The sequence below is a fragment of the Geotrypetes seraphini genome, chromosome 4 (assembly GCF_902459505.1).
Source record: "Geotrypetes seraphini chromosome 4, aGeoSer1.1, whole genome shotgun sequence".
Taxonomy (NCBI): domain Eukaryota; kingdom Metazoa; phylum Chordata; class Amphibia; order Gymnophiona; family Dermophiidae; genus Geotrypetes; species Geotrypetes seraphini.
Genome location: NC_047087.1, coordinates 121,013,982 through 121,041,649, shown reverse-complemented (window position 1 = coordinate 121,041,649; position 27,668 = coordinate 121,013,982). Strand labels below are relative to the sequence as shown.

Here is a 27,668-nt window from a genome sequence, read left to right as displayed (position 1 = left end):
CAAGTCGAAGATCCGAGCCTGGAAGCGCAAGTCTGGACGCTCTTGTCTAGTCATGGCCAAAGAACGAGTTCTTGTATGTGTTTCCTCCATGACCCATTATAGGGCAGATACTTCACAGGATCACATACCATCTAAGGAAAGTCAATCTTGTGGCACCAGATTGGCCATGCAGGCTGTGGTATGCACATCTAGTGCATCTTCAGAAGTGCTCAGGTCTCAGACTGCGAGTACAGCTGGAACTTCTTTCTCAGGGGCCAGTGGTCATAGAAGATTCGGATTGCTTTGCTCTTATGGCATGGCTCTTGAGTGCATGGTGTTAGTGCACCAAAGATACTCAAAGGTAGTGATTGCTACTTTTCTCAGAGCCAAAAAGCCTATGTTGGTCTCTGCTTACGCTAAGACATGGGAAACATTTCAGCACTTGTGCATTAGGGAGAAGGTCGATCTCAGTGATATTAGCTTTCCTCCAAGCTGGCCTTGACAAGGGCCTTGCAATAGTGTCCTTTAGTCCAAGTGGTGGGACTCTCTTGTTTCAGGGCCCAAGATTGTAAAGCTTCCTTGGTGTCGCATCTGGACATGGCCAGATTCCTAAAAGGGGTGTTATTAGTGGCGTAGTAAGGGGGAAGGGCAAGGGGGTGGTCCATCCCAGGTGCCATGTTAGTGATGGTGCCGGCACTCCTCCTCCTCTCTGCCTCTTCTCACTCCTCCCCTCGCCATGTGCGCACCCCGCCTTCCCTTCCTCTGTACCTCTAGTTCACCACTATGAGCAGTGCTCATCACATGCTGCATGGCACTTGACACAAGGGTGCTCTTCCAGTGTCCATCCAGTGCAAATTTGGCATGAATTAGGGTGTTCCTTATGACTGCGTAAGCTCTCCTGCTGATGTCACTTCCGAGTGCTGTGCATAGGAAGTGATGTCAGAGGGAGAGCTGCCGGGGTCGCAAGGAACACATTGAAGTTGTTACTTGCAGCGGTGAACAACTAGAGGTACGGGTGAAAGGAAGGGGACGCATGTGGCAGGGGGATCGAGGAAGGAGCAGGGGGGTGGAGATGAGGGTGGGAGAGGGGCACCTCTGCCCCAGACAACTTTCACCCTCACTACACCACTGGGTGTTATGGCTCAGACCACTGGTAAAACACCCGTTTCCTTCATGGAACCTTAACATGATTTTGCAAGACCTTAGTCAGGCTCCATATGAGGTGCTTAAGGAAGAATCCTGGTTGGATCTTATAATCAAGTTGATTTTTCTTGTAGCCATTACGTCAACAAGAAGAGTCTCGGAATTATAGGCATTTTCATGCATGGAATCCTTCCTCAAGATCACGGAGGCTGGAGTTTTTATGCACACAGTTTCGTCCTTTTGCCGAAGGTTATTTCAATCTTCCATGTCAATCAGGAAGTAAGATTGCCGGTGTTCCAGTCCATAGAAACAAAGAAGGAGGACAGGATTATGAAAAAGCTGGACATGAGAAGAGTCCTACTACGAGTTCTTGAGGTTACTAATGAGTTCCAACTGTCTGACCATCTTTTTGCACTCACCAGCCAGGCTTGATGCAGCACACCGGCATCCAAGGCCATGATCCGCAGAACCATTTCATCAGTCTCCATGTAGGCGCATTCAACTAGAAGCATGGCTTCTTCATGGGCGGAAGTTCAGGCGGTTTCACCCAAAGAGACTTGTAGGGCAGCAACCTGGTCCACTCTATATACATTTTCCAAGTAGATGTGGTGGCAAGGGACTTAGTTTTTGTGTCCTCAGTAGAGTTACCAGATTTATGGATTTGCCTGGACATGTCCTCTTTTTGAGGACTCTCTCCGAAGTCTGGACGGATTTTCAATTTAACAACTTTTGTCTAGGGAAACCGGATATCTAGTAAACCTATAGCAGCTCAACCTATCTGGAGTCATACTCCTGCTCAGGCACACCTATCAGGAGTCCTTTTCTCTCTCCCCCCCCCCCCCCCGCTCTGCACATCTATCTGGAGTCATCTTCCAGTTCTTCAGCTCCCCCCCTGCACACCTATCCAGAATACCCTCCATCTCTCCTCCACCCCCACCCCCCATGGGATCCTGCCCTTGCTTACCCAGCACTTTTGTAACTCTTTGGCTGTTGTCAGCCTCAGTGAACTAAACACACTACATTCGGCTTCCGAGTCACCAAAGGTGGCATGTTTAGTTCACTGATGCTGATGATGGCCAAAGCATTACAACAGTGCTGGGTGAGCAAGCACGGGGATGGGCAGAAAGATACTTGACCGAAGGAAAGATGCCCTAGACCTCCAGGGGAAGAAAGGGAAGGGGCAGATACCAGACTATGTGAGAAGGGGAAGGGTAGGAGAGCGGTCAGATCACAAGAAGGGGAAGGGGATGGGGGAATAAGAGAGAGATGTAAGAGGGACAGGAAGGAGGAGGGAGTGGAAGAAGGGAAAGACATAAAGATGCCAGACCACAAAGGGGGGAGAAGGGAAAGGAAGTAGGGGGGGAGAGATGCCAGACTATGGGAAGGAGAGGATAAAGATCCCAGACCATAAGAGGGGGAAAGAGAAGGGAAGAGATGGTACACAGGGATGGAGGGGAAGGGGAGATATGGAAAAGTAGATAGATTTGAGGAGGAAGCAAAAAAAAAAAAAAAAAGGAAAAAAGTTGAATCTTAAAAGTTAATACCAAAGATGGATATAGGGCATGGGGTGGGACTGGGGGGAGGGTCTAGGGGTCCAGATTTTTCAAAAGGAAAATCTGGTAACCCTACATTTGTGTATATTACAACTTTTAGTTTGTAGTCCTGTATTTGCATAAGGTTTATCTGTGTTCTGCACGTGTGACCAAAACTAGGTGTTCTGGTAGGAATGAATGTCGTGAAGCGTTATTGGTGTCATGGCCCAAAGTAAGAAGATATTTGTCGGCAGTTTGTCCAGATTTTGGAAGTCCCTGAGCTCAAGGCCCTCTGCGCATGTGTGGATGTCGATATGATGACATCACATGCATGTCCATATGAGCATGATGTCATTGTGTTGACATTCATGCATGCACGGAGGCCCTCTAGACACAGCCCAGAGCTCAGGGAAGGAAACACAAGGTTATCGCCTGCTTTGGTACAAACTGAAAGTCACAGTAGAGCCCTTTAGTGAAGGAAGTGTTAAAGCTGGAGTGGATTCCTTTTGCTTGGCTCAGGAGCATGGGGAACATACCTGTCAATCCAGAATGACATACCTGTCTACTAGAAAAGATATTAGCAAGGTAAGAACCTAATCTCTTTTTAAAATAATTTTTATTCAGGATCACAGAGAGAGAGACAATTCAATAACAGACATGAACCTACATAATATACAACCTCTTGTGAAACATTCAATCAACCCCAAATAATACTAATAAAGTTAAAAACATCACTTCTGTGGTTTTGATTTTTATAAAATATCTACCACTCCCATCCTACCTTCTCACCCTTGAGAAATAGAGAGAGAAGATGGTCTATGGCATAGACTCTTATAACCCCAAGCCATCCCTTTGAACTAATATCAAATGTAAAAATAACCTCAACCACACGTTGCCCCCCACCCTCCTTTCCATCTTTGCCAGCAGAGAATTCCCTTTCTGTCAGGTTATAAATTATCCGTTAGGTCTTATTCCTAAACCTGTTCAATATTATACTAAGTACCCTGGGAAACAGAGCTTGAAAATAACAATCCCATAGCATCAGAAGAGCTTTTTGTCTGTTAGGGGTTTTAGCTACACCCACATGAAATTTGTTCCTCCACTATTACTAAGTGGGAGCTAGCTCTTGTATCCAGTAATGAAGAATACATTTTTCCTCACTATATATGCTCTGCACACCCTCGACCCCACCTGCCAAAACGATATTTCCATCATCAATCTCAAATTAGCCAAAATTCATGATTGGCTAAATGCCAATATGCTTCCTTTAAGCATCACTAAAACCAGTACAGTGCTCTTTCCATGGAAAGATGGGTTACAGTTAATAGCTCCAATTTCTATCGATACTGTTCTGCTTAAACAAACTACTACAATAAAAATACTAGGTATTTTAATTGATAATAAACTTTCATTCCGTCCCCAAATTAGTGCACTGGTAAAAAACTTTTCACAAACTAAGGATAATTAGATCCTTAGTTTCTCTCCTTGACGCTAAATCCCTTAATGTGTTAATTCACTCGCTCGTAATATCCAAAATAGATTTTTGTAATTCACTATTAAAAGGTATATGTCTAAAAGATATAAAACTTCTCCAACTCATTCAAAATACGGCTATAAAAATTATTTTGGGTTCAAATAAATTTGAACACGTCACTCCATTATTACAAAAAGCACATTGGTTGCCCGTTTTACACAGAATAACATAAAATCGCCCTCTTGACTTCAAAACTCTACAAACAAATGTCCCGGCATTTATGGACAGACTCTTGATCCCTTATGAACCCCATAGATCCTTAAGATCAGCCTCCCAGCATACCCTCAATGTCCCATCTCTGAAGATAATTGGCACTCGCACCCTTATTTTTTCAGTAACCACCCCTTTGACCTGGAACTCTCTTCCTTTATATTTAAGAGCAGAAAGTAACTTGCAGAAATTTAAGAGCGGTTTAAAGTGTTTTCTCTTTAAGGATGCATATAATTGCTAATGAGTTATCTACCTACTTTAACAAATTCAATTGTTTTTTTATTCCCGTGCCATTAATTTCTTAATCATTTTTTTATTTTATTTCCCTTCTCCTATTGTATTTTCCTTTTATATATTCTTTCTATAAAAATTGTATTTCCACCCCTTTTTCCTATTGTTTCAAAGATTTGAGTTTGTCTGTTTAGTCCTGGTTTGTCCATTAATTTAATATATATATGTTTTACATTGCAGACACGTCTGTCTTCCTGTAATTTTTAAATTTTGTTCAACGCTTTGTACTGCTGGATAAGCATTTAATCAAATACTTTGAATAAACAATAATAATAATTTTGGCTGTCTACCGTGAATCCCATAAGCCTTCATTTTGTTAAGTATAGTCCCTTTACAAGAATATGGTATATGGCAATCTAGATGAATTCCTAGATAGCTATTACTATCCATCCAAATAGCTTGTATTCTACTATCTTCCAAAAAGCACAAAGCAAAGTATTATCTGCCTGAGTACATTTAAAACAGATCAGCGTAGTAGCATAACCCGCTCCATAAGCTTGAAGTTTTGAAAAATATATTCTATGCATCACACAATATTGGCATTTCTGTAACTCAGCACTGAGGACTGTCCATGGAATTTCTCCAGTTGGTAACCCAAATCTTTATTCCATGACTCTTTAAGATAAGGGAAGCCCTTAAATAAAGAAGAGTTGCAATACCTGAAATGATAGGGGATCTTGTAACAATTTCAGTCTCATGACCCATTCCCCTCCTTGTAAAATCAAGGTTATCTCAGTGCATTTAATAGCTTGAAGATAGCTGGTAAATCAAAGATATGAATAAAGGAAAGCACCACAAAAATTCTTAGAATGTGTTAGTTTCACAAATTTTGAATATACTTCAATAGGTGGTGCTTTCATTATCCTGAAAGCTTAAAGGTGGACTGAAGCAAATGGTTGAAAGGACTTCACTGTACTGCTTTTAATACTGTAGAAATCAACAAGTAGGAAATGGAAAGAGAAGGAGCTGAAAAAGATAAAGCACTTTCTGGAGAATCACAGAAACCAGCTGCTCCAGGAGGTGTTAATACTAAGAAAGGACCATCAGAACTTACACAAGAAAGTAAGTGAAAGACATTTTAACAATTATAGTAATCCAGGCTGTTCTCAACACAGATTTTTGATACGTACAAAATAAACTATAGAGAGCATTAGCAGTGAATTTGAGATTGAGATCATATTTCACATATCCTGGCCTTAGCCTTGAGATTCTTTACTATCATGTTATAGGCAAAACTTAAAAAGGCAAAGCACAAAAGTAATCAGATACTACTCACCCAATAGTCGGCAAACAACCCCAAGTATGTGGCTTACATAAAAAGACATGGAGAAAAAGGCCTCAACAGACTTCGAACAGCATTCACATAGAGCAGCTTATTGAACTTTATGTAAATGCTGCTTGATAGCGAAATGGAGCACTGTCAGGCAGTGACTATTTTCCTTTGGACTCAGATAAGTTTGAATTTTCACATATACTGTTTTTGACACTTATTTTTTGGTAATTTTTTGTTATTGAGCAGCGGAAGAAAATTGAGGACAGCAGTTTTAAAATAAATTTATAATATGCTAAATTAGGAGAGCACATTGAATGGTTTTGTAAAAAAAAGGTTTTCATATTATAATATTTCAAGATAGAGGAGACATAATGATGTACGGTGCAAATTCATTTAGATTATAGCTGTATAGCTGGAAGATCGGTTGATATGAGTTGTCTGCCCGGGATTATACTGCTGGTTGACTTATTGCAGTTCCTCAGTACTGAGGTCTCTTTTTCACTTAAATTTTCAGGAGCTCTCCCCATTTAGGCGAGTATAGTGTGGGTCTACGGCCCTCTCTATAGTTTATTGCCAGATATTTTGGAAATTTTACTGGATTGTGTTTTGGCAATTTTAGGTTTAGTTTTGGGTTATTTTATTTAGCCATCCTTTTATTAAATATTTTTCTACCCAGCTCATCTGTATGGTTAGCACACTTAGGGCTCCTTTTACTAAGCTGTGTTAGCAGTTTTAGCGCACGCAGCATTTTAGTGTGCGCTACGCTGCTAGAACTAACGCCAGCTCAATGCTGGCATTAAGGTCTAGGCGGGCAGCAATTTAGCGCGCGCTATTCCATACGTTAAAGCCCTAACATGGCTTAGTAAAAGGAGTCCTTAATGCAAAAGAGGCCATTAACCCAAGTAAAATCCTGAGGATTAGTAAACTGACTTCTATGTGATCAGAGACTGATGGGCAGGGTACTAGTGGGGATTTTTATTGAGGAGATTTGAACAAATTGCTATGGGCTTATTTTCAAAGGGGGGAGTCATGAAAGAGGAGCTGCAGGCTATATTGTAGGGGTCTTTGAAAGAGAAGCTGGGGTATGGTGTATTTTTTTAGGAAACTGTAAAAGAAGAGTTGTTGGATGGATATATGGTATGGGGCTTTCTTCAGGGCAGCCTTAAAGGTTCTATTCAAAGTGTTTGAAGAACTGCAGTTCTTTGGCATCCTATCAAACCAGTCCAGACCAATGCTGGATAAAACTCAAAGAAGTGAAGAGAGAAGTACAATTAGTGAAAGTGCAGATGGAAGAAAAATGTCTCGAGTTTCAAGTTTCTTTATTTTTGATATACCCTCTATCAAAACAAATGTCTAGACGGTGTACAAAGTAAAAAGATTACAAGGGACAATTAAAATAGGTAAATAAAACCAATATTTTATCAAATATTAAAAATGCTAGACAAATTCAACATAACGTACATGATAAGGAAGGAAAGTAGGAGAGGGAAAGGTTGTTTAAAATACATCAAAGTAAAATTAATAAAAAAAAGGATGGTAAATGGGGGGGTGGCAGATATTTTAGGACGGGAATCATTTCAAAAGAAGTATTAAATGTTGCAAAGCTTCCCATGAATCAAAAGGTTAAGAGGCTGATAATAGTATTAAAGAAGAAAGGCATCTTTAAAGAGGAAGGTTTTAAGTTTGGCTTTAAATTTTTCCAGGGAGTTCTCTAAACGAACATCCAATTGAAGGGCATGCCACAGAGAGGGGCAGTGACTGAAAAGATGGTTATCCCAGGACAAGCAGGCAGCATATTCTCACATTTGGGTGACATCACCAACGGAGCCCCGCAGTGGACAGCCTCGAAAACAAACTTGCTTGAAGATCTCGTTCTTTTGAGTGCTGCAGCGCGCATGCGCGCGTGCCTTCTCGCCCAACTAGGGGGTACATCTCCTGTGAGGATCCTCAGTTCAATGTTTACCATGGAGCCGAGAAGACTTGTTCTTCTAGCTCTGCAGCGTTGTGCCTTCTTTTCTCCGCGGCTGGATAATTTTTGTTTAGTCGCTGTGCTCGTTGCTTGTTTTGCTTTTCTTTCGTAAAAAAAAAAAAGTTGGGTTTATTTTTCTTTGCGCGCCGGGTGCGGAGACTCGGGGCCTAGGCCCATTCTCCCTTCTCTCTGGTACGGACTTCCTCTTTTCTATGTTCGGCCCTTGACCGGGTTCAAGCGTTGCTACCAGTGCGGCAGGACGATCTCTATCATCGACCCTCATAGTCGGTGCATGGTTTGTTTGGGTGACAGTCATCGACCTGAGGATTGTATGCGCTGTCTGACCCTTCAGCCTCGAGCTTTTCGCCGCCGCTGTGACCGGTTTCTTCATCTCTTCGCCGTTATGGAACCAGATAAAGCCTCGGCCTCGACAGTCTCGACGCCTTCCGCGTCCAAGACCTCGACATCGGGGGGTGCCTCAGGAATCAAGACTTCGCCCTCGACGCCTGCCCCGTCCTCGGCCTCGAAGACCTCCGGGTGCTCGGCCTTGAAGGCCTCGTCAGTCCTGCCCTCGAAGCCTGCTGGGGGTAAGTCTCCTGCTTCCTTTTCAGATGCCATCCCCAAGAAGCCACCAGAGTCTTTATCTCTGCAAACTGCCCCGGGTTTAGCTCCGTCCTCGAAGCCTTCGGCTAAGCGTGCCTCCAAGTCTCGGGAATACTCACATTCGAGGTCACCCTCCTTGGAGCGCATGGCGGCACCTACGAGACTGGACCCTTTTGTCTCGGTGCCCATGTTTGAGGATATGTTAAAGTCCATCTTAACTACTTAAATTTCTTCTATCGTGGCGCAATTAGTCCCGTCCTCGACTTTGCTTTCGGTGGACCAGCCTGAGCAGCAGTCTGATCCCCTCGTGCAGCCTCCTCGGGGTAGGTCTCGCAAGAGGGTTTCTTCCTCGGACTCCTCGCCGGTTGCCTTGTCCGAAGCATCAGTCGAGGCCGTCGAAGCACCAGGCTTCTAAGCTACCGAGGTCTAAAAAGGTTTCTTCGAGGCTGCCGTCTCGCTATCATACTCGGGGTGCTTCGTCTCCTACATCATTGAGACCATTGAGGTCGAGGACCCCGCCTTCGAGGCCTTTGTTGCGGGACTCGTTTCCTCCGGCGTCGATGCATTCCCTGCCTCGAACCCCGAAGACGTCGCCGTCGAGGAGTTTGAAGCGGAAACATTTGTTTTCTCCGCCGCAAACTGGGAGTGGAACTTCTTCGATCACAGTGCACTTGGAGTCGGAGCTGGTGTCTTAATACTCCCATGAGCCTTCACCATCATATTCGGTGGCTCCTCGCTCCCGTTCTGCCTCCCCAGAGGATGCTTCGGCTTCGAAGTCTTCTTCGTTTGCTAAGTTTGTCTTTGACATGGGGCAGGCGCTTAATTTGGACTTGCATTCAGATTCGAAATACATCCCGGAATACTTGGCGGACATGGAGCTGTCGAATCCCCCAAGGAGACGTTACGGTTGCCCATGACCCCGGTCCTTAAGCAGACCTTCATGCGAAATATGGAGACTCCTTATTACGTTATGGCTATACCGTCTAAGTTGGAGTCTCGCTATTGCACTTTCCCCTGCAAGGGCTTCGAAAAGTATCAATTGTCCCACCAATCCTTGGTGGTTGAGTCCTCCCTGAATAAAGCTCACTCATCTAAGATCTCTGCAAATGTCCCCCCCGGCCGGGAGGGTCAGACAATGGACAAATTTGGCCGTCGATTATACCAAAATTCCATGATGGCTAACAGGATCTTAAACTACAACTATGTTTTTACCTCCTACTTTAACCATTTTTTGAAGCTGTTGCCGTCTTTCTATCTGGACCTGTCCAAACCCCGCCTCCAAGAGTTTAAGCAAATTCTTCAAACTCTTTCCCAACTGAGGCTTTTCATGTTGCAGGCATCTTATGATGCTTTTGAGCTTTCGTCCAGGGTGTCAGCTTTTGCGGTCGCCATGCGGCGCCTTGCCTGGCTCCGCATTGTCGACATGGACCCTAACTTGCAGGATCGTCTTGCGAACTTACCCTGTCAAGGGAATGAGCTTTTCGACAATTCAATCGAAGCTGCCACCAAGAGACTCTCCGAGCATGAGCGCTCTTTCGCCTCTCTGCTTAGGACTAAGCCAAAGCCTTCTACTGCTCGAGCATATAAATCACCGATGTTACCCTCAGAAGACGACACCTGCTTTCTCGAGACCTCCTCCTCGACGCCCTCAACAGCATCCATGCCCTCAGAAGACTCAGGCGCCTGCAACTGCCAAGCCGGCTCCGTCTTTTTGACGTTCCAGGCTTGAGCATTCCAATCTCACTGCATCCGAATTCTCTTCTACCCATTGGAGGTCGCCTTTCCCTGTTTTCTTCCCACTGGGATAGCATCACATCGGATCTCTGGGTTCTGACCATCATCCGAGAGGGATATTCTCTGCGCCTGCTTCAGGTGCCCCCAGATCACCCTCCAAAAGAGTGTCCTTCCAGGTCCTCGCAACTCCCTCTTCTTCTTCAGGAGGCTCAGGCGCTTCTTCGCCTTCAAGCGGTGGAGGAGATTCCACTCTCTCAATGCAACCAGGGTTTCTATTCCTGCTACTTCCTGGTGCCCAAGAAGATGGGGGATTTGCGACCCATTCTGGATCTTCGAGCCCTCAAGAAATTTCTGGTCAAAGAGAAGTTTTGCATGCTCTCGTTACCGACCTTATACTCCCTCATGGATCAGGGAGATTGGATGTGCTCACTGGATCTCAAAGAGGCTTATACTCATATCCCTGTTCATCCAAATACCTCAGATTCAAGGTGGGGAATCTTCACCTCCAATACAGGGTTCTTCCCTTCGGCCTAGCGGCCTCCCCCAGGGTATTTACCAAGTGTTTGGTTGTGGTGGTGGCAGCTCTTCGCTCTTAGGGTCTCCAGGTGTTTCCATACCTGGACGATTGGCTTATCAAGGCTCCTTCTCTTCCAGAGGTTATTGCAGCGACCCATCAGACTATTGCATTTCTTCAAAGTCTAGGGTTCCATATCTACTTTCCCAAATCACAGTTGATCCCTTCCCAGTCTCTGCAGTTCATTGGCGCGACTCTGGATTCCGTCAGCATGAGAGCGTACCTCCCACTAGCTCGTCAAGCTACCCTCCTTCGGCTCTGTCAGCAGGTGTCTTGTCTTCCCACCGTTTCTGCCCGATGGATGATAATCCTGCTCGGCACATGGCTTCTACAGTTCATGTAACTCCTTTGGCCAGACTTCACCTTCGCATCCCTGAGTGAATCCTGGCATCTCAATGGCATCAAGCGCTGGACCCGCCTTCTCGCCAGATTGCGGTAACTCCTTTATTGAGGAACTCTCTCCACTGGTGGATGCTCTCTTCCAATTTTTCCAGAGGTTTACAGTTCCACAGTCTTCCTCATCAGAAAGTTTTCACAACCGATTCGTCCACTTACGCATGGGGAGCCTACATAGAGGGTCTCCATACTCAAGGGTTGTGGACTTCCACAGACCGTCGGTGTCACATCAATCTGTTGGAACTCAGAGTGATTTTCAATGCTCTCAAAGCTTTTCATCATCTTCTTCACAACCAGGTGATTCTTGTCTGGACGGACAATCAGGTGGCCATGTATTATGCCAACAAACAGGGAGAGACGGGGTCTCACTCCCTTTGTCAGGAGGCTCTGCGGCTGTGGCAGTGGGCAATTTCTCGCAACATCTTTCTCAGAGCTGTCTACATACAGGGTCAGCAGACAAGTTGAGTCGTCTTCTGCAAACTCACGAATGGGCGCTCAATTCTCCCACGCTTCGTCAGGTGTTTGCTCGATGGGGGTCCCCTCAGATAGACCTTTTCGCGTCTCCCAGCAACTTCAAGCTGCCTCAGTTTTGCTCCCGCATTTTATCGCCTCACCGTCTCGAGGCGGATGCTTTTCTTCTGGACTGGAGGAATCAGTTTCTGTATGCTTTTCCTCCGTTTCCTTTGATTCTCAGGACTCTTGTCAAACTAAAGTCAGACCATGCCACCATGATTCTGATAGCTCCTCGGTGGCCCAGACAACCTTGGTACTCCCTTCTATTTCAACTCAGCACCAGGGAGCCTCTACTTCTGCCAGTTTTTCCTTCTCTGCTCACTCAGAGTCAAGGGTTCTTGCTTCATCCCAATCTGCAGTCTCTGCACTTGACAGCTTGGTACCTTTCTGCATGACAGACTCTTCTCAATTTTCTCAGTCTGTTCAAGATATTTTACTTGCTTTCAGAAAGCCGTCCACTTATCAATGTTATGGCCAGAAATGGACTAGATTTTCTGCTTGGTGTTCCACACGTCAGCTGCAGCCAATGTCTTCCTCCTTGGCTTCTGTTCTGGACTATTTGCTTTACTTGTCATAATCTGGACTTCAATCTAAATCTATTCGAGTCCATCTCAGTGCTATTGCTGCGTTTCATCAGCCTCTAGATGGGAAACCTCTCTCAGCACACCCCATGGTTTCCCGCTTTATGAAAGGGCTTTTTAATCTTCATCCTCCAATTAAACCGCCTCCAGTGGTTTGGGATCTTAATGTTGTTTTCGCTCAACTGATGAAACCTCCATTTGAGCCTCTTGACAAAGCTCACCTCAAGTATCTCACTTGGAAAGCTGTATTCTTGATTGCCCTCGCGTCTGCTCGATGAGTCAGTGAGTTGCAGGCTTTGGTTGCGGATCCACCTTTCACGGTCTTTCACCATGACAAGGTGGTCCTCCGTACTCATCCGAAATTCTTACCTAAAGTTGTTTCTGATTTTCACATCAACCAATCTATTGTTCTGCCAGTATTTTTTCCAAAGCCTCATTCTCATCCTGGAGAAGCGGCACTTCATACTTTGGACTGCAAACGTGCCTTGGCTTTCTACCTCCAATGCACTCAACCTCACAGAACTTCTCCTCAACTTTTCATCTCTTTTGATCTGAATAGGTTGAGTTGCCCTATCTCGAAGCATACCATCTCCAACTGGATGGCTGCTTGCATCTCTTTCTGCTATGCTCAGGCTGGTCTTCCTCTGCAGGGTCGAGTGACAGGCCACAAAGTTCGAGCTATGGCGGCATCTGTAGCTTTCCTCAGATCATAGTAACATAGTAACATAGTAGATGACGGCAGATAAAGACCCGAATGGTCCATCCAGTCTGCCCAACCTGATTCAATTTAAATTTTTTTCTTCTTAGCTATTTCTGGGCAAGAATCCAAAACTTTACCCGGTACTGTGCTTGGGTTCCAACTGCCAAAATCTCTGTTAAGACTTACTCCAGCCCATTTACACCCTCCCAGCCATTGAAGCCCTCCCCAGCCCATCCTCCACCAAACGGCCATACACAGACACATACCGTGCAAGTCTGCCCAGTACTGGCCTAGTTCAATATTTAATATTATTTTCTGATTCTAAATCTTCTGTGTTCATCCCACGCTTCTTTGAACTCAATCACAGTTTTACTCTCCACCACCTCTCTTGGGAGCGCATTCCAGGCATCCACTACCCTCTCCGTATCGGAAGCTTGTTCCAATGTTCAACTACTCTTTCAGTGAAGAAATACTTTCTGGTGTCACCATGAAATTTCCCGCCCCTGAGTTTAAGTGGATGCCCGCTTGTGGCTGAGGGTCCCTGGAGAAGGAAAATATCTTCTTCCACTTCGATACGCCCGGTGATATATTTGAACGTCTCAATCATATCTCCCCTCTCTCTGCGTTCCTCGAGAGAGTAGAGCCGCAATTTGTTCAGCCTCTCTTCGTAAGAGAGATCCTTGAGCCCCAAGACCATCCTGGTGGCCAACCGCTGAACCGACTCTGCTCTTAGCACATCTTTACGGTAATGTGGCCTCCAGAATTGCACACAGTATTCCAGATGTGGTCTCACCATGGTTCTGTACAACGGCATGATGACCTCAGGCTTTCGGCTGACGAAACTTCTGCGGATGCAACCCAACATTTGTCTTGCCTTAGATGAAGCCTTCTCCACTTGATTGGCAGCTTTCATGTCTGCACTGATAGTCACTCCCAAATCTCGTTCTGTTACAGTCCTAGCTAAGGTCTCACCATTTAAGGTGTAAGTTCTGCACGGGTTTCTACTGCCGAGGTGCATGACCTTACATTTCTTGGCGTTGAAGCCTAGCTGCCAGGTCGAAGACCAATGTTCCAACAAAAACAGGTCCTGTGTCATACTATCGTGTAAATTGGAGCTGCTCACTACGTTACATAATTTGGCGTCGTCGGCAAATAGTGTTATTTTACCTTGAAGCCCCTGAGTCAGGTCCCCTATGAATAAGTTGAATAGTAGAAGGCCCAAGACAGAGCCCTGCGGTACTCCACTTGTCACTTCTGATGTTTTAGAGAGGGTACTGTTAACCACCACTCTCTGAAGTCTACCACTTAGCCAGTCCTTGACCCATGCAATTAGCGTTTCTCCCAATCCCAACGATTTCATCTTGCTCAACAGCCTACGGTGAGGGACGCTATCGAATGCTTTGCTGAAGTCTAGGTACACTACGTCCAGGGATTCTCCCGAGTCCAGCTTCCTTGTTACCCAGTCAAAGAAGCTGATGATATTGGATTGGCAGGACCTACCCTTGGTGAATCCATGTTGACTGGGATCCCGTAGATTCTCCTCATCCAGGATCATGTCTATTTTTCGTTTGATTAGTGTTTCCATGAGTTTACACACTATTGATGTTAGACTCACCGGTCTGTAATTCGCAGCCTCCTCTCTGCAACCTTTTTTGTGTAGTGGAACAACGTTAGCCGTTTTCCAGTCCATGGGTACTCTCCCCATAGTGAGGGAGAGATTGAAGAGTGTGGATAGCGGTTCCGCCAGAACATCACACAACTCCCTGAGTACTCTGGGGTGTAGATTGTCCGGCCCCATGGCTTTATTCACCTGGAGTGTTGTCAGTTCACAGTAGACGTCTTCGGGTGTAAACTTGAAATTCCAAAACGGGTCTTCCGCTCTTTGCTTTGTCTGTAAGTGTGGACCGTGACCTGGTGCCTCGTTGGTGAAGACTGAGCAGAAGTACTCATTCAGAAGTTCAGCCTTTTCGGAGTTTGATTCCACGTACTTCCCATCTGGTTTTTTTAGGCGTACTATCCCATTTGTGTTTCTTTTCCTGTCATTAATGTACCTGAAGAAGGATTTGTCTCCCTTTTTGAGGTTCTTCGCTAGATTTTCTTCCACTCGAAGCTTGGCCTCCCTGACTGCCTTTTTGACCGCTGCAGCCCTGGCTGTATATTCAAGTTTGGCTTTCACTTCTTCCGTCCGTTTGTAGGAAATAAATGCTTTTTTTCTTTTCTTTAACAAGGCACGAGATCAAGGCGGTAAACCATTGGGGTTTATTGTTTCTCTGCCGTTTATTTACTGATCTAATGTAGAGGCTTGTTGCTTCATGTATGGTCGATTTCAGGGTTGACCACATAACTTCAACATCATCCGTCGCAGCTTGGTTCTGCAGTGCCCTATGGACAAAATCTCCCATGCGTTCGAAGTCAGTACCTTTGTTTTTGTGTTTGATCTAGGGAGACCTTTCCTGAGGTTGAACCGTACCATGTTCTGGTCGCTGGAGGATAGCGTATCTCCTACCAAGACCTCCGAGACGCTTTCCCTGTTGGTGAGTACCAGGTCCAGGATAACCAGGGCCCTAGTGGGCTGCAACACCATTTGTTTAAGTCGTGCTCCCTTCATGGACGTTATTAGCCTCCTGCTGCTGCTAGTCGTCGCTGAAAGTGCGTTCCAATCCGCATCAGGCATATTGAAGTCCCCTAGCAGAACACCGTCTCCACGTAAAGTGATATTTTCAATGTCATCAATTAGTTCCGTGTCTTTGTCTTCCAGTTGTTTTGGAAGTCTATATACCACACCAAGATATAGGCATTTTTCTTTGCTCCTGGCCAGGTTCACCCAGAGGGATTCCCCAGTGTACTTGACATCTGTGATCCTGGTCGTTTTGATGTCTTCTTTAATGTATAGTGCTACCCCTCCTCCTAACTTACCCTCTCTGTCTTGACGGAGTAAGTTATAGCCCGGTATAGCCATGTCCCACCCATGAGAGTCCGTGAACCAGGTTTCGGATATTGCCACTACGTCCAGGTCAGCATTTATTACTTCAGTCTCCAATTCTAGAATTTTATTTCCTAAACTGCGTGCATTACCTGTGAGTCTTACATCTGTCCCCGGCAAGATGATTGAATCACTGATCAAGGATAGCATAGTTCAGCACTTGGACACACACGACTTGATGAAACCCAGTCAACATGGATTCAGGAAAGGGAAATCGTGTTTGACGAATTTACTCCAATTCTTTGAGACCGTGAACGAGCAAATTGATAGTGGAAAGCCGGTGGACATATTATACTTGGACTTCCAGAAAGCATTTGACAAAGTTCCACACAAAAGACTTCTTAGGAAACTACAAAGCCATGGCATAGAGGGAGATATACAAAGATGGATAGGCAAATGGCTGGAAAACAGGAAGCAGAGAGTGGGCATAAATGGGAAGTTCTCCGACTGGGAGAAAGTGACTAGTGGTGTACCCCAGGGCTCGGTACTTGGGCCGATCCTTTTTAATATTTATATCAATGACCTGGAAAACGGAACATCCAGTGAGATCATCAAGTTTGCAGACGACACAAAACTCTGCCGGGCAATCAGATCGCAGGAGGACAGTGAGGAACTCCAGAGCGATTTGTGTCGGTTAGAAAAATGGGCGGAGAAATGGCAGATGAAGTTCAACGTGGAGAAATGCAAGGTAATGCATTTAGGCAGTAAAAATAAGGAATACGAGTACAGAATGTCAGGTGCAACTCTGGGAAAAAGTGAACAAGAAAGGGATCTGGGTGTACTGATAGATAGGACCCTGAAGCCGTCGGCACAATGTGCGGCAGCGGCAAATAAGGCAAATAGAATGTTGGGCATGATAAAGAAAGGAATCTCGAGTAGATCGGAGAAAGTTATAATGCCGCTTTATAGGGCAATGGTCAGACCCCACTTGGAATACTGCGTCCAACATTGGTCTCCCTACTTAAAGAAGGATATAAAACTGCTGGAGAGGGTGCAGAGACGAGCAACTAAACTAGTGAAGGGTATGGAGAAACTGGAATATGAGGATCGACTTAAAACACTGGGATTGTTCTCCCTTGAGAAAAGGAGACTGCGTGGGGATATGATCGAAACCTTCAAAATACTGAAAGGAATCGACAAAATAGAGCAGAAAAAACTATTTACATTGTCCAATTTGACACGGACAAGAGGACATGAAATGAAGCTAAGGGGGGGCAAGTTCAGGACTAATATCAGGAAGTTCTGCTTCACACAGAGAGTGGTTGACATCTGGAATACTCTCCCAGGGGAGATTATTGCGGAATCGACAGTCCTAGGCTTCAAAATCAAACTAGATGCATATCTCCTTGAGAGAGGCATATAAAGATATGGTTGGCTATAAAATAAGCCAGGTGTATACCTAACAGGGCCTCCGCGTGTGCGGATCGCCGGACTTGATGGACCGAAGGTCTGATCCGGAGATGGCGCTTCTTATGTTCTTATGTTCTTATGTTCTTAACATACATAGCCCTCCACACCTTTTGTTTGATACGTCCCTGTAGAGAATTTTCCATCTGAGTCAACGTGACTCCTAGAGAATCGTTTACAGTGAGTGTACTTACCTCGGACCTAGAAGCGGAGTTACGACTCACCTTATCAGGATTGTTACTTACTGCTCTGGTATGTGAGTGGGTACCCTCCCCCAACTTACCTAGTTTAAAGCCCTGCGAAGCAGGCGTGCTAGTCTGTGTCCGAAGACGTTCTTACCTCTAGTAGACAGGTGGAGTCCGTCTGGTCCCTGAAGTCCCTGCAGCGTCTCTCCATGATTCAGAAATCCAAAGTTCATGTCCCGGCACCATCCTTGTAGCCACTCATTTGTCCTCATGATACGTTCGTCCCTGGCCCTTCCCCTGCCTCTAACAGGAAGGATCGAAGAGAAGACCACCTGCGCCCCTGTCCGCTTCAGCCTCTTCCCTAGAGCTCTGAAGTCTCTAGTTGTGTCCTCCGTGGTGTTCCTGGCAGTATCATTCATTCCGACGTGGATGAGCAGCATGGGGAAGTAATCTTGGGGTTTGAGAAGTCTATCAAGACAGGCGGTCACATCTCGGTTTCTGGCTCCAGATAGACAGCAGACCTCCCTCAATTGCATGTCTGGTCTGCAAATCGAACCCTCAGTGCCCCTCAGCATGAAGTCCCCAATGATTATTACCCTACGCTTCCTCTGGGGGGGGGGTCGATCCATTGTCTCCGGAGATGGAGCCGTGTGTTGGACCCGCTCCTGTTCCTTGTCGGCTGGCTCTTCCTGCAATGCCTGGAATCTGTTCTTCAGGATAAGTTGTGGGGTCGATGTGGAGCTACCCTGGTAAGAAAAAGAAGAAGAAGAAGGTGAAGAGATTGAAAAAGGGGGGGTGGGGGGTTTCCTACGTTTACCTGTGGAGGAAGTCACTAGCTGCCAAGAGTCAGCATCCCCAGCCATTTCCTGGACCCCTGTGGTTGGTTTCAAGGCCGACGGCCTGGGCGTCTCAAGGAAGGATCCGTTACGAGCCTGCTCAGTGATTTGAGACAGCTCCTGCACTACTCCATCGATGTAGGCCTCGTCCTCTCTGATGCTTCTTAGGCATTTGACCTCCTCCCTGAGGCTTCTTAGTTCCTGCATGATGTCCTCGTTCAGCTGACCGACCTCCTCAGTCTGTGTAGAGACTGTAGTGTACTGCTGGGAGATGACCTCGGTCTGCACGAAGACCTCCGTCCATCGTCCTGGGTCCTCCTCCTTCTGTACCCAGGCCATGGTCACTTCCTGGATTGCCTCCTGGATCCCACCGGTGGAAGGAATGCTGGCCTTGATTGTAGACTTAGCGCTTCTTGTTCTCCCTGCCATATCCAAGTTGAATTAAGATCTGCCTGTTAGTGAGTAAATGAGAGAATTTAAACAAGAAGATTTGTCTCTTCTTAAGGCTCTTCGCAAAGTGCTCTCGCTAAGGCGAGCGCCTTTTCCGCTCACCTTCGCCGTGCGCCGAATGGCTGCGCGCCGTTGGCTCGCCTCCTTTTATGGAGGAGCCCGGTCGCATGCTACTGATGCGGTGGGGGGGTGGGCGGAGCTACCTCGCCGCTGCCCCGATGTCTTCCTGGCTTGTGCTGGCGCTTCTCCTCTCTCCCTGCGCCTCACACAGCCCTTCCTCCTCTCCCTTGGTCTCCTGCCTGCCTCGTGCTGCTGCAAACAAAAAGTAATAGGTAGCCAATGTGCTTTACGGAGGAGAGGAGTGACATGGTCAAATTTTTTTGCATGATAGATTAATTTAATAGCAGTGTTTTGCAGTAGTTGTAGACGACAGATTTCTTTCTGGGTTATACCTTGATAAAGGGCATTACAATAATCTATAGTTGAAATTACTAGGGAGTGAATCAGAATATTAATTGAAGATGGATCAAGAAAAGATGTATACTGGAGAAAGGAGGAAGACTAGAAATGGAATTGTGAGACTAAAAGATGCTGAGAACTGTTATGTGGAAAGCAGTGAGGATAAAGCAGACATGCTAAACAAATATTTCTGTTTTGTGTTCAAGGAAGAAAAGTCTAGAGAAGTATCTTGGTTGGCCAACAAAGGTATATATAGGAATGGAGTAGGTATTATACAGTTCACAGAAGAAAGTGTTTATCAACAACTGGGAAATCTAAAAGTGGACAAAGCCATGGGACCGGATGAGATCCATCCTAGGCTGTTGAGAGAAGACACAGAAGTTCTTGCGAGACCTCTTACAGATTTGTTTAATAAATCCTTGGAGACAGGAGAGGTTCTGTTGGGTTGGAGAAGAGCGAATGTGATCCCTCTTTACAAAAGTGGTAACAGAGAAGAAGTTGGAAACTACAGGCAAATAAGTCCCACTTCGGTGGTTGGTAAGATAATGGAAGCTCTGCTGAAAGAAGGAATACAGTGTTTCCCTGCGTATCAAAGCAGCTCCTGATTGGTGAAGCCTGACTTTAGTGCAGGAAGAGGCGGTCGGAGCATACCACGAGTGATTTCCTTTACTCGCCGGCGCTCCAGCTGCCCTATCCTGCCTCTCCAGCTGCCCTCTCCTGCTTCCACAGGCAAAAAACTGTATTCGTGGTTTTTCGATATTCGTGGGGGTTTCTGCAACGGAACCCCCTTGAATATCGGGTACTGTACTGTAGTAAATTTCCTAGAATCAAATGGGTTACAAGATCTGAGCTACAAGCAATAAACGCATGGCTGAGGAGATGGTACGAGGAGGAAGGCTTCTACTTCATGAGGAACTGGACAACTTTTTGGGGAAAGAACAAGCTCTTCAGGAGGGACGGACTACACCTGAGCACGGCAGGGACGAGACTGCTGGCGAACAACGTCAAGAAAGGAATAGAGCAGGCTTTAAACTGAGAGGAAGGGGAAAGCCGACAGTCGAGCTGCAGTCGACAGTTCGGACAGGACTATCAAATAAAGATACTCAGCGGGGAAACTGCTGGGAAGAAACAAAAGACGAACAAAAGGGGTGCGAGGATCAAGAGAAATTAGAGAACAAACAGACAAGCAAACAACAGGAGCTGGAGGAGCGGGTGGAAATGAGGAAACAGGATGAGGACGAAAAAGATGCACCGCAGGATGAGAAAAAACAAAACGAAACTCAGGGTCTGGCAGCCCATGTGGGGGACGGAAAGAGGAGCAGATCAAAATCAAAATCACAGGGAAAAACAGCAGGGGAAGGAAGAAACCAGGACTTAAATTGCTTGTATGCAAATGCAAGGAGCCTAAGGGCCAAAATGGGAGAACTGGAAGTCACGGCCAAGGAGGGGAACCTAGACATCATTGGAATCACAGAAACTTGGTGGACTGAGGAAAACAAATGGGACGTAGTACTGCCAGGGTACAAACTCTGTAGAAGAGACAGGACCCACAAGAAGGGCAGAGGAATAGCACTTTATATAAGGAACACCATTCACTCAACCAGACTAGATACAGCAGCCAAGGCGGAAGAATTGGAATCCTTATGGGTCAAAGTACCAGGAAGAAATGGAGCCGACATAAAATTGGGACTGTACTATCGCCCACCTAGGCAAGCAGAGGCAAACGACAAGGAACTGGAAGCAGAATTGAGACGGGAATGCAAAAGCAGAAGTGTGATGGTGATGGGAGATTTTAACTACCCCGGGATAGACTGGAGTGTGAGGGACTGCTTCATGGAACAGCTTGTCAAAGAATCAACGCGAGGGAATGCCACTCTCGACCTGATCCTCAACGGGCTAGGGGGACCTGCAAAGGAAGTGGAAGTGGTAGGAACGCTAGGAAACAGTGATCACAACATGATCCGGTACAAACTAGAAGTAGGAACATCAAAAGTGAAGAGAACCACAGCAACTACGCTCAATTTCAAGAAAGGGAACTACGATGCTATGAGAACAATGGTGAGAAAGAACTCAAAAACAGCTCAAAAAGGATGGAGACCGTAGAGAGAGCCTGGTCCCTATTCAAGGACACGGTGCAGGAAGCACAAAACTTGTATATCCCCAGGTTTAGGAAAGGGTGCAAGAAAAAGCGAGCGAAAGACTCGGTGTGGATAACACATGAAGTGAAGAAAGCAATAGGTGACAAGAAAAAATCGTTCCGAAAATGGAAAAAGGACCAAACTGGGGAGAACTGGGAGGATCACAAAAAACACCAAAAAGAATGTCACCGAGTAGTTAGGAAAGCAAAAAGGGAATATGAAGAGAGGCTGGCGAGGGACGGAAAAAACTTCAAAACCTTCTTCAGATACGTTAAAGGGAAGCAACCGGCGAGAGAGGAAGTAGGACCGTTAGATGATGGAGACAGAAAGGGAGTGGTAAAGGAGGAGAAAGAGGTAGCTGACAGGTTAAACAAGTTCTTCTCGTCAGTCTTCACGAGCGAAGACACATCCAATGTACCAGAACCAGAAGAGATCATAAGTGGAGACCAAGAGGAAAAACTGTCGCAAATAGAGGTAAGCCATGAGGATGTCCTCAAACAGATAGATAGATTGAAGAGCGACAAATCACCAGGCCCAGATGGAATCCACCCAAGGGTCCTAAAAGAACTGAGGAACGAAATAGCGGGAATACTCCAACACATTTGTAACCTATCCTTGAAAACTGGGGAGATCCCAGAGGACTGGAAAATAGCGAATGTCACACCTATCTTCAAAAAAGGGAGCGAGGGGAGACCCGGGGAACTACAGGCCAGTAAGCTTGACTTCAGTCCCGGGCAAGATGGTAGAAGCACTGATAAAAGACAGCATCAGTGAGCACATAGAAAAAAATGGACAGCTGAAAGCGAGCAAACATGGCTTCTGCAAGGGAAGATCGTGCCAAACAAACTTACTGCACTTCTTTGAAGGGATAAACAGCCAGGTGGACAAAGGGGAGCCCATAGACATCATTTATCTCGACTTCCAAAAAGCCTTTGACAAGGTACCTCATGAGCGGCTACTTAGAAAATTGTGGAACCATGGGGTGGAAGGGGACGTATACAGATGGATTAAACACTGGTTGACAGGCAGGAAGCAAAGGGTTGGAGTGAAGGGCCACTACTCGGACTGGAGAAAGGTCACGAGCGGTGTTCCACAGGGATCGGTGCTCGGACCGCTACTGTTCAATGTATTCATAAATGACCTGGAAACGGGAACGAAGTGTGAAGTTATAAAGTTTGCGGATGACACCAAACTCTGTAGCAGGGTTAGAACGGCGGAAGAATGTGAAGACCTAAAAAAGGGACCTAAACAAACTGGAAGAGTGGGCAAATAAATGGCAAATGAACTTCAATATAGAGAAATGCAAAGTCATGCATATAGGGAAGAAGAACCCGATGTTCAGTTACAAAATGGGAGGATCAGTGCTAGGGGAAAGTAACCTTGAAAAAGACTTGGGTGTGCTGGTAGATACAACAATGAAATCAACGGTACAATGTGCAGCAGCCTCAAAGAAAGCGAACAGAATGTTGGGTATTATTAAGAGGGGAATTACGACCAGGACGAAGGAAGTCATCATGCCGCTGTATCGTGCGATGGTGCGCCCGCATCTGGAGTACTGTGTCCAATTTTGGTCACCGTACCTCAAGAAGGACATGGCAATGCTTGAGAGGGTTCAGAGGAGAGCGACGAAAATGGTAAAAGGGATGGAGAACCTTTCTTACGCAGACAGGTTGGAAAGGCTGGGGCTCTTCTCCCTGGAAAAGCGGAGACTCAGAGGAGACATGATAGAGAATTTCAAGATCATGAAAGGTATAGAGAAGGTAGAAAGGGACAGATTCTTCAGTCTATTGGGAACCACAAGAACAAGGGGGCACTCAGAGAAATTGAAAGGGGACAGGTTTAGAACCAATGCCAGGAAATTCTTTTTCACTCAGAGGGTGGTGGACACCTGGAATGCGCTTCCAGAGGTTGTAATAGGACAAAGTACTCTACCGGGCTTCAAGGAAGGATTGGATAATTTCCTGAAGGACACGGGGGTTGAGGGATACAGATAGAGGTAGAAATAAGTTATGTAAGGGCTTACAGAGAAGGCTAAGGGGATTAAAAGGACTTAGACGCCGGTCACCTCACAGGTCATGGACCTGATGGGCCGCCGCTGGAGCGGACTTGCCAAATGAATCTGATTGATTTCTTTGATTGAGTGACCAGAGAATTGGATTGAGGTTGTGCATTAGATATAGTCTGCCTGGATTTCTGCAAAGCCTTTGACACGGTTCCTCGTATGAGGCTCATCAACAAACTTATCAGGCTGAAGTTAGGAGCCAAGCGCTTACCTGGATTAGAAACTGGTTGACTGACAAACGACAGAGAGTTGTGGTAAGTGGAATTTGCTCAGAGGAAAAAAAGGTTGAGTAGTGGAGTGCCTCAGGGATTGGTACTGGAGTCCATTCTGTTCAATATATTTGTGAGAGATATTTCTGAAGGATTAAAAGGAAAAGTGTGTCTCTTTGCAAATGACATGAAGATTTGTAACAGAGTGGACATCCCAGAGGGAATAGAAAACATGAAAAGAGATCTGTAAATGTTAGAAGAATGATCTAATGTTTGGCAATTAAAATTTAATGCAAAAAAGTGCAGAGTGATGCACTTGAAGAGTAAAAATACAAAGGAGCTAAATATGCTAGAAGGTGAAAAGCTGATATACACGGACTGGGAGAGGGACTTTAGTGTGATAGTGTCTGAGGACCTCAAGGCTATGAACAATGTGACAAAGTGGATGCTGGGCTGCATAGATAGAGGAATTGCCAGCAGTAAAAGAGAAGTGCTAGTGCTAGTGCTCTTGGAATATTGTGTTTAATTCTGGAGGCTGAATCTTGCTAAGTGTTCATCCCCCTAGTGGTGATGTAATGCAATTACATTACAATTTAATTATTACAATTAAATGTATGAAATGTTATAATCAAGTTCAGATGTTTCAATTAGGTTTCCCCTTCAATTCACACCAACACAGAGGCTGAACATTTAAATATTGTCTATGGGAGCCTGTCCCCTGTTTCTGTCAAGGCACATTCTACAAGGAGTGTGGCCACTTCGTGGGCCAAAGCTAGGGCAGTCTCCTAGAGGAGATTTGCAGAGCAGCTATCTGGTCCAATCCTCATATCTTTGCCAAGTTTTACAGAGTGGATGTGGTGCCTTTGGGTCCTAGGTTTGAAGGCTGGCATAGTCAGCCCACCCTAGATTTATGAGACTACTTTGGTATGCCCTACTTGTCTACTTGCACTGGGAAAAAGAGATTATGTCCTTATCTAGTTAATATCTTTTCCAGTAGATAGGTGAGTCATTCTAGACTCCCGCCATGTTCTTCCTGCACATGCCTACTGTTTTCATGCTATATATGCTTCCCCAAGTTGTACCTTAGATGCCAGTCTGCCCTTTGGGCCCTAAAGGATACTGTATAATATGTTTTAATGTCTTCGGGGGTACTACCTGAGCTCCTTTGATGCTTCTGTTGGCTGTTGCCAGTTCATTAAATTTAATAAATGTAATAGTGTTTTATGTTAATGCAGAACAGTTGTATTGTTGGGGTATCCCCTCTCTGTCCTTACTTCACATAATGGGTTGGACCTCTAGCATGCTTGGGTACTAATTGCAGGTGGCAGTAGAGCTCACAGTGAAGTAGGAGGGACATAGAAAAAAATTTGCAGTGGATTCCTTCTACAGATGGCTCGCAGCCATGGGGAGATAACCTGCTTATCTAGAATGACTCACCAATCTACTGGAAAAGATATTATCAAGGTAAAGACATAATCTCTTTTTTGACTGTGACCCACCATTTACATCATCCTCTAGGTGAATGAGCACAGCTCAACATCATAAAATTTCTACTACTATAGAAAAGGTTTGTTCCCTTTATCAGGTAACTAGAGCAAGTCCAGTTTTCTACACCAGCATTCAACTTTTACTAAACCAACCATGGCAGTGAGTAAGGGGTAAAATGAAGTAAACCACACATGTGCAATTAAAGCAGCCTTCTACATTTTGGCTATCCTGGCTACATTTTGGCTATCTTTCTTCAGCAGTGATAAAGAATCACAATGCATTCTTGGATTCTCAACATTGTAAAACTGGGCTACCATCTCAGATTTAATTATTTGCCAACAGATCAACCCCTGACTTAAACTCAGACATTAAGGAGAAAGGGAGAAGCCAGGGATAATTCAAGTTTTAACCAAGTTGGCTTCCTCTGGTGTAATATAATCTGAAACCATTTACTACCTTGTCACAGTGTTTGGATCAAAGCAGGTGAGGACTATTTCAAAGACCAAGAGGGTTGCTCCTCCACTGGATGTGGAAACTCAGCAGGTACCTTCTAAAAAGTTAGCTCTGTCTCCTTCAGTGCCAGGCTCTCTTCTCCTGCTTCTCAGTCTTTTCACTCTATGGCTAGTTTTTTCACCCTGTTCCAGAGATTCATGCCAGATAGTGCAGGGCTCTTTCAACAACCAGATCCTGCGTCTCCTATCCCATTTTTGGAGCCTCAGTAATGTCCTGGCTGTGACAACCTTATACCCTCACTAGCTGAGCTTGACATAGCTCCACAGCTGGATTGGAGCCCTGGAACTCCCATCTGCTCCTCTCCTACCCAAGGGCCATCATTTCCCACAGAATGGCATGAGCCTTTACCTATGGATGCAAAACCTGACCTGCCTCTACCTCAGCCAGCTGTCACAGAGGAGCATTGCTATCCAAAGTTTTTATAGAAGTTATCTTCTCTTCTGAGCCTCAGTCCAGATGCAACTCCCTCAGGTAGTAAGGATTTCCAAATCATCCTTCAATCCTGTAAATCTCCATTCAGGGAGCTTATTGCCTTGCCAGTACATCAGATCCTCCAAGATCTGCAACTTAATAATAATTGGTAAAAACCATGGTCAGTATCCATGGACATTTGCAAAGCAGTTACATGGTCGTCTGTACATACTTTTACCAAACACTACTACTTAGACCAAAGTTTAGCTCAAGATGTTCTCTTTGGACAATCAGTTTTACATAATTTCTTTGCATTATAGACTGTTTTCCACCTCCCGTATGCTTCTTCAAATTGGGATTAAAGAGAAATGTTCAAAATGCTATGCGCAGAAAATTGGTACATCTAAGATTAATAGTAGAGATTTGTTCAAATTGGTTAATACTTTAACCGACATTGAATTGGTGTTGAGATCAAACACTGAATGTCCTTTGTCCTCTGAAACTCTTGCGGAGTTCTTTAACAAAAAAATTTTTGATCTGAGAGCAACTTTACAGTCTCCTACTTGTAACTATGTTGTTCCACAATTTAGTCATCTGGAAGATGGCTCAAGGGTAGATATGTTCTGGAATCATTTCCAGACTCCGGACTGGCAACAGTTTATAAAACTGTTCAATAAATATGTTAAATCGAATTGCTTATTGGACGATTGTCCTCTGACTATTATGAAAAATGCTCCATTTACTTTTAAAGCGGATTTATTTAAATGGACCACTTTTTCATTAGCTAATGGATTGTTGCCTGACGATTTGTGTCAAATCTTGATTACCCCCATCCTTAAGGTCCAAAAGGTATCAATTACTACTAAATCCCATTATAGCCTTATTGCAAATATTCCTCTGTTTACCAAATTGTTGGAAGGATTAGTCAATTTAGAATTAGTAAGCTATTTGGAAAAATTTAATATCCTTCATGAATATCAGTCAGGATTCAGAAGAGGCTTCAGTACTGAGACTGTACCTGCCTCATTGATTGATCATCTCCACTGTCTATTTAGCAAAGGCACAAGCACCCTAATTCTTCAGCTAGATCTTAGCAGTGTTTTTGACCTAGTAGATCATGAGATCCTGTTGGGCTGTCTGATACAATGGGGCTTTCAGGAAGGGTTTGGAGTTGGTTTCAAGGTTTTCTGAAAAAAAGATCTTACCAAGTGGTTAGTGATAGCAATTATTCTCATTCTTGGAGCAAGCCATGTGGTGTACCCCAAGGTTCTCCTCTGTCACCCACTTTTGTTTAACATCTATATCTCTTCACTATTGCAGAGTTTAAACTTGAAATTTTATATTTATGCTGATGATATCACTATTTTGATTCCTCTTAATAATTTCACTACCGAAGTTATAAATCAGATATCATTCATTATGATTCAGATAGAACAGTGGACTATCAATTTCAAATTGAAACTCAATACTGAAAAGACTAAATTTTTCCTGGCCA

At 45.0% G+C, this 27,668-nt stretch overlaps 1 protein-coding gene across 2 annotated transcripts in view; it reads left to right on the top strand.

Moving 5' to 3' along the window:
* Positions 1 to 27,668, top strand: part of CFAP44 (cilia and flagella associated protein 44) — a 553,092-nt gene that overhangs the window by 17,264 nt on the left and 508,160 nt on the right. For both annotated transcript variants that reach the window (XM_033943382.1, XM_033943381.1), the window contains exon 2: positions 5,623 to 5,751. In XM_033943382.1, the coding sequence (XP_033799273.1) occupies positions 5,640 to 5,751 (112 nt within the window). In that variant the 5' untranslated portion in view covers positions 5,623 to 5,639. The remainder of the gene's footprint in view (positions 1 to 5,622; positions 5,752 to 27,668) is intronic.